At 42.6% G+C, this 10,754-nt stretch overlaps 1 protein-coding gene across 1 annotated transcript in view; it reads right to left on the reverse strand.

The window, feature by feature from the left end:
• The window catches only part of MYOM3 (myomesin 3), a 32,134-nt gene extending 24,893 nt beyond the window's left edge, over positions 1–7,241 (reverse strand). The window contains exons 1-5 of the mRNA XM_042439212.1: positions 7,052–7,241; positions 4,521–4,652; positions 2,755–2,829; positions 1,606–1,765; positions 399–556 (exon numbers count right to left, since the gene is read on the reverse strand). Coding sequence (XP_042295146.1) covers positions 399–556; positions 1,606–1,765; positions 2,755–2,829; positions 4,521–4,627 — 500 coding nt within the window. The 5' untranslated portion in view covers positions 4,628–4,652; positions 7,052–7,241. The remainder of the gene's footprint in view (positions 1–398; positions 557–1,605; positions 1,766–2,754; positions 2,830–4,520; positions 4,653–7,051) is intronic.
• Between the last annotated feature and the right edge of the window lie 3,513 nt (positions 7,242–10,754).

The following is a 10,754-nucleotide window of genomic DNA, read 5'->3' on the forward strand; positions in this document are numbered from 1 at the left end:
CCCCAAATCTTAGGGTTTGGGGGAAAAAACTGCTAATTATATAAACTTGCACCATCTTCAAAGTGGCAAACAGGTAAATTTGGAACTGAATGTGACTGACATGAGAGTCCCTTAGCTCCTTGCCCCTACCGAAAGAGAATTGGAAACATCAAGCAGCTCAATGCTATGCAATTCTGGGAATTGTAATTCATTGGGGCACCAGACCATGAAGACTCAATGCCTCACAAGGCTACCGTACCCAGAATTCCATAGCATTGAGCCATGTCGGTTAAAGTGGTGACAATCTGGATTATTTTTGCAGTGCAAATGCAGACCTGCTTGTACTACATATACTAGAAGGCCAGCTTGCCAAAAAGGTGCCAGAGCTGGCAAGACCAGTTTGGGCATTGCCAACTTACCAAGTCACAGTGGGCTGAGGAGAGGCGAAAATGGTGCATTCTAGTTTCACGCTCATTCTTTCCCAGACGGCGTGAGCTCGGAGCGGGATCCAAAACATAGGCGCACGGCACGACAACAGCTCCATGACCTCCTTCTCGAGCCGTGCCTTGGCTTCCGCCTGGGACAAGGACCAGGGACAATTTTAAAGCTTTTTATCTCTGTGCTCTATAAATACATCTGCAAGAATGGTGCCGGCAAGCATTAACACTTCTGTTTTCTGATACAAAGCAAGGGAGGCAATGTTAAAAAACGGTCACCAAACAACTCTTACTTTCATTGGGTTCCGGGCCCTTGTTGTTGTTGTGTGCCTTCACATTGTTTCACACTTATGGGAACTAAAGGTGAAATTGTCATGGGGTTTTCTTGGCAAGATTTGTTCAGAAGAGGTTTGCCATTGCTTTCTCCTGAGGCTGAGAGAGAGTGACTTGTCCAAGGTCACCTAGTGCGTTTCATGGCTGAGTGGAAATCGAACCCTGGTCTCCAGAGTTGCAGTCCAGCACTCAAACCACTACCCCATACTGGCTCTCTCTGAGCAAAATATGAATATCTCAAGCCGCATGGATGGAGCCATGGCAGTTAAACTGGTGTGAAACTGCATGCTGTCTACAGTGCGAATGCAGCCAAAGACTTGTTGTTGTGTGCCTTCAGGTCATTTCCAACTTATGACAACCCTAAGGCGACCCCGTCATGGGAGTTTCTTGGCATGTTTCTTCAAAAGGGATTTGCCACTGTCATCTTTTGAGGCTGAGAGAGTGTGACTGCCTAAGGTCACCTAGTGGGCTTACATGGCTGAGCCAGGGTTTGAACCCTGGTCCCCAGAGTTGTAGTCCAATGCTCAAACCATACGCCAAGCTGCTATCTCCCAATCCGTTCTCTTAAGTCAGGCATTGTTCCTTTGCAAAGGTGTGGTTGTGCGACGATGCTCCAGATGGAGCCATTTGCAAACTTCCGGAGTAGCCTTAAGGCTGGTAGGTGGATGTGGGCGGAAAGTTATGCTGGTGCATGACTAAGATGCCCTATCTGTCTATTCTGTCCGTTGAACTTTACCCAACTTCCATTGCTGCTTGCATGTGAAACCAAAGCAAACATGTTCAACTGCTGGGCTGAGTTCATCTTTCCAGCCGCCCACCTCTGACACACCCAGCCAAAAAACCCCTCTCCTCTTACCTTTCTCCGGAGGGCTTTCCTGTCCGCCTTCACCCGCAAGAACCGACAGTTCCTAATGACGTCTTTCTCCAACTTCTCCATGTCGTTTCCAAACCGAACCTGTTTCTGTCCTCTCTCCTCCAGCTTCAGAATAGCTGCCTCCCGTCTCATCCTTCTTTCCCTGGGAATGAAAGCAGAAAATATCGGATCCTAGAATCAGAACTGGAAAGATTGCAAGGGTCATCTGGTGCAATTCCCTGTCAAACGCATCAATAGTGGGGTGCGGAGGGTACGGACTAGACTAGGTAACACCCTAAGGCAATGATGGCGAACCTATGGCATGTGTGCCAGAGGTGACACTCAGAGCCCTTTCTGTGGGCACATGTGCCGTTGCCCCAGCACAGAGTTTGCCAGAGTTTGTTACTAGAAAGCCAGCGGGACACAGCACTTTGCGATAAGTAAGTGGGTTTTGGGTTGCAGTTTGGGCACTCGGCCTCTAAAAGGTTCACCATCACTGCCCTAAGACTATCTTAACCAAAATTTGCCATCTTGACCATACTCTGATGTTACCTGGTCCCATATGTCCTGGTGTTCCTCTCTGAAATGTTGGAGGGTATGGACTACACATTCCAGCATTCCTCAATGATGCTGACACAAACTCATGGGAGTTGCAGTCCAACAACATCTGGAGGGCCACAAGTTTCTCATTCATGGTTTATATCCGCTCCTGATTTACAACCGCTTGTCACACAGATTTTGTGCATACTTACCTAGGCTGCTAAAATAAAATGACCCTTATGAAACTCTCTTTGGAGTTTATCACACTGGGGTTGATTTCGGCATTGAAGAGAGATTAAAGTGCATTTAAAGCATCCCGCAAATGAAGCAGAAATGGTGAGTAATTGCATGAATGATTATCACAATTGCATAAATAAAGTGATATCGGAAATGAATTGTCGCTGAAATGCCGAAAATAAAAAGATGGGTGTTAATGCTTCTTTATGACCACTTTAATGGTGGGTTTTATGCAACGTCGTGTGAAATCGTTGTGCGTAATTATGCGATTGTTCCAGGATATTCACGGGATAAACTCCCAATCTCCTTCGTATGATAAACTCCTTTGCTTTAGGGTTTTTAGAAAATATGTATCTGGTAAATGTTTAGGCATACCATGATTCTTCTGCTGTCAATGCAAGGGCGGATGCAATGGATAAATCTGACGCGGTGAAGCTTTCCTCTTCCTCGCTGTTGCAGGGAAAGAGTGGAGAAAAATCATGAATGAAGAAGCAAAGGAATGAAGAAGCAAAGACAGATTTGGAGGGATGTGGTACAGAGTTAGTATAAAAAGGGAGATGAGATGACAGAGGTTCATCAATAAACAAATCATTCTGCATGGATAAATAGAAAATATTCTATTACCAAAATAACTAGTGTTAGATGATCAAGTTTGGCCTGTTCACAGTCCGTAAAAACTCATTTTAAGGCACAGTGATTGTCATCAACATTCTAGCTGTCAAATTTATTGTTCCATGCCTTTAAGTCATTTCTGACTTATGGCAACCCTAATAAGTTCCCACCACTGGGTTTTCTCAGCAAGATTTGTCCAAAAAGAGTTTACTTTTGCCTTCTTTTGAGGCTGAGAGTATGTGACTTGCCCAGGTTCACCCAGTGGGTTTCCATGGCCAAGAGGGGATTCGAACTCTGGTCTCCTGGAGTCCAAGTCTGGCTCTCAAACAACTACACTATGCTGGCTTTTTTTGGACAAAATTTAAAATCTACCAATTCAATTGAAAGTTATTTTCATTGCAAAAGGAAAAAAAAAACCCATAGCGATGGCAAACTGTTATAACAGCGAGTTGAATTTTAACTCAGTGTTCATGACCTTTCCATTTCTCTTTCCATTTCAGTTTATAGAAACAGGAGTTTGCTTATCATCGTGTCCTTCCTCACCCTTGCCTTTATTATGATTTTATTTTATTTGTATTTTTATTGTGATTTCTTAGCCTTTCCCCCTGATTTTATTATGATTTTATTTTTTTTGTGATTTATTGTGCCACGAAGAAGCCTTGGCCAAGGACCGAATGGCCTTTTAACATTTTAATAGCTGCCCCAGAAGTATTAGCAGGTGCAACTCAAAGAAGAGAGAGCTGTTTTCAAAGAGACTTTGTCTACGGACTTTGAGGGCTATTTTAAGTTGGGCCGTTGGCCTTCTTGAGGATTACATGCAAAGATTAAAAACTCCTTAGGGGAAATAAATACAGCTGCAATTCTATCTGTGATCCCTGGTAGCTTTCATGTCAGTGGAGGTATCATCCAGGGAATTGTATTCTATGGTGTTTAAACTAGAGTCAAAATGGCATTATTACACGTTGAAAGGAGAAATTAAAAAGTCCTTCCTGAAATAAGTTACGCTGCAGTTCAGCCCATGTTCATGAGTGGCTTTCATGTCCGTGGGCAGAACACAAATAATTATAGTCATTATTTCAAAATTTGCATTTGTCTAACCGCCTATCAGCTTATGTTAATGTTATGCAAACCTGAGTCCTCTTTGTGTTTTATTAATTTTTAAACTTCACGTTGCAAAGGGTTCTCAGGCTGCATCTGCACTGCAGAAATAATGTGGTTTGACTTTGACTGCCAGAGCTCAATGCTATGGAATCCTGAGATTTGTAGTTTGGTGGGCATCAGAGCTCTAGACAGAGAGGGCTAGATATCTCACCAAACCACAAATGAATCTTCCAAATCTGGGGACATTCATAGCTGGGTGTTGACAGGCCCAAGATAAATTTGGTATGTGCCGCAAAGATTTCTCTGCACCAATTTGGTTTCATGCACTCGCAAAATTGTTTGCATTTGGAAAATATGTTTGTGCGTGGATCAAAAAGCTCTATTTCCTAACACTATGTCCCTTTCTTTCTTTAACTCACTGCCTTCACCTTGTCTTGAACTTGGCCTTCCTTGTTGTAGAGGTCATTTGCAGATCTCGGTGTCTCTCTTCCTTCTGTTCTTCTTCGCTGTGTTGGAAAAAGGTTCGCCTTTCCATGGCAGATGCTTCGGATGCGATTCACCTGCCAGAAGGATAACATGGAGGGAAAAGCAGAGGGAACGAAGAGGACAATTGAATAAAGAATAAAGGTACACACATGGGCAGGCATTTGGGTATCTTTTGGATTTGTTGGACTACAACTCCCATGGGCACCTGCCAGCATCCTCAGTGGCCAGGAATGATAGGATTTGTCATCCAAAAAGTCTAGGGGGCAGTACGTTGTCTGCATCTGCTTTGAGGCATTTCTATTCACTTTCCCTGAAACAGGGATTTCCATTCTAGTTTTTGGGAGAGGACATTTATTGGACATTTAGTAGGTGGATAGTGGACTGCTGTTGCTGTGTGCCTTCAAGTCATTTCTGTCTTATGGCAACCTTATGGCGAAACTATCATGGAGTTTCCTTGGCAAGCTTCTTCCGAGGGGGGTTTGCCATTGCCATCCTCTGAGGGTGAGAGAGTGTGACTTGCCCAAGGTGGGTTTCTATGACTGAGTGGGAATCCAAAATATTAGGAAGAATATCCTGATGGTAAAAACAGATCAAGAGTGGAATATAGACTGCCTTGGAGTGTGATGGTGGACTCTCCATCTTTGGCGGTCTCTAAATGGAGGTTGGATGGGCATCTTTCAGGAGTGTTGCAATTGTGTATTCCTGCATGGAAAGATGCATTTTCTATTTTAATTAGAACCTTGAATACTTTTAATATAAGCTGCTGATGCTCAAAGGCAAGTAATGGGTTTTAAAATAGCTCAAGGGTTAAAGCACATCAGTGTGCGAGCGCAAAATACACAGGCTTAACAACACATGTGTTGCTATCACTCTCGCGCTAGGTAAAGCTCAGATGAGGAGCAGGGCATACAATTTCATCCTGATAGAAGGAGGAAGGCTTAAGGAACCCCAGCAAAGAGTGGAAAAAAGACACAATTGTGTTTTCCTAAATTGAGAATTGAAACCTCGTTTAACTGTTGCGAAAAAGATATAGAGAAAATAAGAGATGCTTCAAAGTTTAGTTAATTGGATTGGAAGAAGCTAAAGACCTGCATTCTACAATTTGGTGCCCTCTGTAGTGTTGGGATCCCCAAAATGTTGTGGTTGTGTTCTTGTGCACTTTCAAGTCATTGCCAACTCAGGGTGACCCTAAGGCAAACATGTCACCCTAAGGCAAACTTATCGCAGGGTTTGCTTGGCCAGATTTGTTCAGAAGGCAAGGTTTGGCAAGATCTGACACATCACAGGGTTTTCTTGGCAAGATTTGTTCAGCCTTGCTCCGAAGCTGAGAAAGTGTGACTTGCTCAGGGTCTGCCAATGGGTTTCGATGGCTTAGCAGGGCTTCTAACTCTGGTGTTCCAGAGTCCTAGTCCAATACTTAAACCACTACACTGTGCTGGTTTCACTATTGCAATTTGAGAAGATACTTCATTTCCAACCAGGAAAATAGATTCTATCTATATTGGTGTGTGTTTGAATGACCAACTGTGAGCAAATGTGCTTGCTGTGCAATGGTTGATGCATAATGACATCACTGGGGATTCCCTGATGACATCACCAGAACAGACCATCTGACACACATGGATCTGTTCAGCAAGGCTTCCCTATGGTTTTCGGCCACATCCCCACCATTTTAGGATGCATCTACACTGTAGAAATAATGCAGTTTGACAACACTTTGCCATGGCTCCATCTTACAGAATCCTGGGATTTGTAGTTTTGCGAGGCACCAGTACTCTTTGGCCAGGAAGGCCTAAAACCTTGTAAAACTACAACTCCCAGGATTCCACAGGGATGGAGCTCCAGCGCTTAAAGTGGTCTCCAACTGCATCATTTTTAAAAAATGCTGTTTTCTGCACCGAAAAACTGCGTGCAAATATTTCAGAGAATAAGTCCCAAATTGCGAATAGGCTTTGAAAACTACATAGTTTTGTGCCCTTTGCAATGTGTTTTAGAAAGGATAAACGCAAATCATGCAAAACACTTCCAGATGGATTCAAAAGACCACAAAGTCCCAGGTTTTGTTCCTGCTCTTTTTATTTTGGAGATCCATACACATTTTTGTTTGTCGAAGAATATTTTCTATCATTTTCTATCAGAGACTTTTTATACTGGCTCCTCAGGTCAGTTTATTTTAACCCAGTATAAAAATGGAAAGAGCAGAAATAAAATCGGAGACTTTTCAATCAGTTTGAATGACATCTGAAAGTAAACAGACTTGGATCCAGATATAAAAGGTTAAAAGTTAAAAGTCCATGGAGGGACTCCATTTCAGTACAGCATTTAGCTTATATTAAAAACTGAGCAGATTGGTCTTGTAAAGCAAACTCTGAGAAGTGGGAATGATTCACCCGTTCATGAAAGATGTATCAAAGACTCATAAACAGTATTTTAAAATTTAAAGCAAGATAAAGGAAGGGGGGGAATGTCTTACCTTTGTTTTAATAGGCCTGTGAGGAGCAAACCTTCCTCTTGCTTAAGTTGTGAATCCCAAATGCACCCAAAATGCCACAGCAGCCTGGCACCGATGCCAGTCCTGAAGAAAGATCAAAGGACAAAAGAGCGATGGCATTAAGAATGACGGGTGTCCCCGCAAGAATGTGTCCAAGGGTAAACTGCCCACCCTTCCAGCCTTAAATATAGCATTATCTCATGTCATTTCAATGACAATGGAGAGAAACATCCAGGATTTATGACCCACAAACAGCTCTCTGCGTGAGCGACCCAGGATCATTTTTCTCGGTCAGAGAGTATTTCTGTCCATTGTCAAAGCAGAACAAGAAAGAAGAGATGCACAGGCTGGTCCTGGGGGCAAAAGGAATGAGTGTGGCTCCTTCCTGAAATCTTCCTACAAACTGAACGCTACTGCCTTCTTTAGACAAGTTTTTAAGTGGGTAATTTTAGGGAGGGAAAGACTGCATCTAAATGGGAAACATAACTTTAACAGGAGGAAATAATGGGCAGTGAAGAAAGCAGATAAGAAGAAAACCAACCCATTTGAGATGTAATGCTGGAGAAGAGTGTTGAGGGTTGTGTGGATGGCCAAGGAGACAAACAAATGGATCCTAGAACAGATCAAGCCAGAAATATCCCTAGTAGCCAAGATGACCAAATTTTGGTTGTCGTACTTTGGACACATCACAAGAAGGCACAACTCATTGGAAAAAGACAACAACGCTAGGAAAGTTGGAAGGTAAAAGAATGAGAGGAAGGTCTCATGCTAGATAGATAGATTCAATCTGAGAGATCGTGGGCATGCTTTTGCAGGACATGAGCAAAGCAAAGGGTCTTGGAGATGTCTCATCCACAGAGTCGCCATGAGTTGGGGGTTGACTCAAGTGCAGCTAACAACAACAAGCAACAAAAAGTCCTACAATCTATTGCTGTCTTAAGCACATGCATGCTACAGATAGCACACAACTCCCTTGTTTCAACGGCTTCACTGGCTGTTGGTTTGTTTCTAGGCACAATTCCTAGCGCTGTTTTTCACATATAAAGCCCTACACAGTTCAGGTCCAGGTTTTCTGAAGGACTGTATGCTCCTGTGCAAACCTGCCCATGTTTTGAGATCTTTTGGTGTAAGGTACATCTGGTGGGAACACAGGAGACAGAGCCTTCTTGGTAGCTGCCCCAGGCTCTGGAACTCCCTGTCCAGAGATATTACACTGGCACCTTTCCTACCCTCTTTCTGCAAACAGGTCTTTTCTGTTTAGACTGAATTAATTGCATCCACACTGCAGAAATAATCCAATTTGATATCATTTTAACTGCCATGGCTCCATGCTATGGAATCCTGGGACTTGTAGTTTGTTCTGGCACAGAGCTCTCTGACAGAGAAGGCTATATGTCCCCCAAAACTAGAATTCCCAGAATTTCATAGCATTGAGCCATGGCTGGTGGTGTCAAACTGGATTCTTTCTGCACTGTGGATGCACATCCCTAAGTGGGATGGCATTAATCACTTTTTAGACTTGTGCATTCTGTGGATTTAACTATGTTTTTTAAAAATTAATCTCTTGTAAGCAGCCTTGAGTCCAGAACAGAGAAACAGGTGGAATATAAGTAAATTTAATAATAGTAACTCAACTAAGGAAGCGATGGTCTGTGCCTTGGGTTTCTGTCTCACAATGCAAGCTGTACCCGAACGATGCGGTGGCATTTAATTACTGGCTGACTGGCATCACCTGGCATGTTGCTGACATGGGATCCCCAGGCAATTGCTCAGAAAAGCATGCCGCATCAAGGGCTTGGAACGCAGCCCTTGGCAGGGCAGCATGCACCCTTTACAGCTCTGGCCTTCCATGGAAACAGCAAATTAAACAGATGGTCAGCTAGGAACAATTACTAGAACTCTTGCAATCTTCCAGGCCAGCATGTCCAGAGCACTCATCTGAGGACACAGACATCCTACCTCCCACCCGAAGCAGTCAAATCCCAATTAATTTCTTGCATATCCAAAATATTCTGGAAAAGGTTGCTTGCAAACTAAGGATGCAGCCTGGTGCAACTGTCCTTTTTCCGCACTCATTTTTCAATGTCATACCCTTTGATTTTTATATGCCTTTCCCCTACATTTTCCAACCCTCCTTTAAAAAATTAGAAAACCAATCCATCCCAGGTGGCTTTCAAAATGCAATTCAAGATTTCAACAACTCTGTTGCACAATTCAACAAACTCTGCTCTGTAAAGTGAAGCTTCCTCCTTGCGGCTTCTGCTTCCAGGAGAAGGATTACTGATGAATTGCCCTTTAATTTGTTAGTTCCTGTTTTTATCCTGCCCCCCCCCCCAAAAAAAGTTGGGGATTTACATTAATAAGGGGAAATGAGATGAAGAAATGAGATGGATGAAGTGCCTTTTCTTTAAGGAACAGGCTTGGTGATTTTCCAGCACTTTGTCAAAATCCATCTCAATTATCGTCATAATAATACTGGGAGTTGATTTTGAACTAACAATAATCAATCTTTAAATAAGGAACCAGTTTTAGAGACTAAAGGGGAATATTAGTGGTCAGCTTATATAGCACTGGTTACTTTTTGTTCTTAGGTTGGTGTCCATGATTTATATGCTACCTATTGTATATTTACATCCAGCTTTTATGATTGTTGTTTTCTAAATGTGTCCATTGTCTCATGGTTCGTTGATTGAGATAAAGGCATTGATTGATTGATTGATTGATTGAACTATTGCTATTATTGTGCTTTTCGAAAGACATTGTATAAGAAATAAGGTAATGGAATTCATCTAGTTTTATATCTTTAATGGCACCTGGGTGGAAGGATGAACTATTGAACAGATCAATAAAATCTTTCCTGACTGGTAATATTGGGAACCAGTATGGCATAGTGGTTGAGTGCTAAGACAAGAACTCTGGAGAGCAGGGTTCGAATCCCAGCTCAGCCATGGAAACCCACTGGGTGACCCTGGGCACTCCACACATTTCACTCAGCCATTGGTTTAGGGATGGAAACAATGTTCACAGTTATTTACTCCCAGGTGGAAAAATGAATTAAGCTTCACCAGGAAGAACAATGGAATGGGGTACGAATTTTGCACAATTTTGTACAGTGTTTTATTTACATTTGGATTTCTTCCATTTTTGCAGGGGTCTTGTGTCTCTAATCCCTGCAAAAGTGGAGGGCCAACCATAGAACCATGGTATAAACACACTGTTCAAAATCCCAACCTTTTGCCTCTTCCTCCAACCACCCATCACTACTAGTTATATTACTGTTGATGTAGGAGTTTTGTATCGCTTACAATGTCTTGGTTTTCTGCAAAGAGTCTTGAAAATTCTTTGCTCCGGGTCCATATAATTGCCCTCTTAGGTACTCTTTCAGTTTACATACTAATAGCAGTTTAATACTACTTCAGTTGTCAGGATTGCCACAGTGGTATGGCTGCATACTGTGCAACACTGGGATTTGTAGTTTGTCGAGGCACTAGACCTCTTTGGGCTGAAAATTCAAACTACTTCATGAAACTACAAACCCCACCAGAAGATGGAAATACTGTAATTGTCTCGTGTGAAAGACAGATTGGAGTATAATTGTGTAGAATAAAGCAATTGGCTTCACACAAAGGAGAACTTTGTGATATGAAGGCGTTACTTTTGGGATTGGGAATTGCCAGGTGGTTTA

The sequence above is a fragment of the Sceloporus undulatus genome, chromosome 9 (assembly GCF_019175285.1).
Source record: "Sceloporus undulatus isolate JIND9_A2432 ecotype Alabama chromosome 9, SceUnd_v1.1, whole genome shotgun sequence".
In the NCBI taxonomy this organism is placed as follows: domain Eukaryota; kingdom Metazoa; phylum Chordata; class Lepidosauria; order Squamata; family Phrynosomatidae; genus Sceloporus; species Sceloporus undulatus.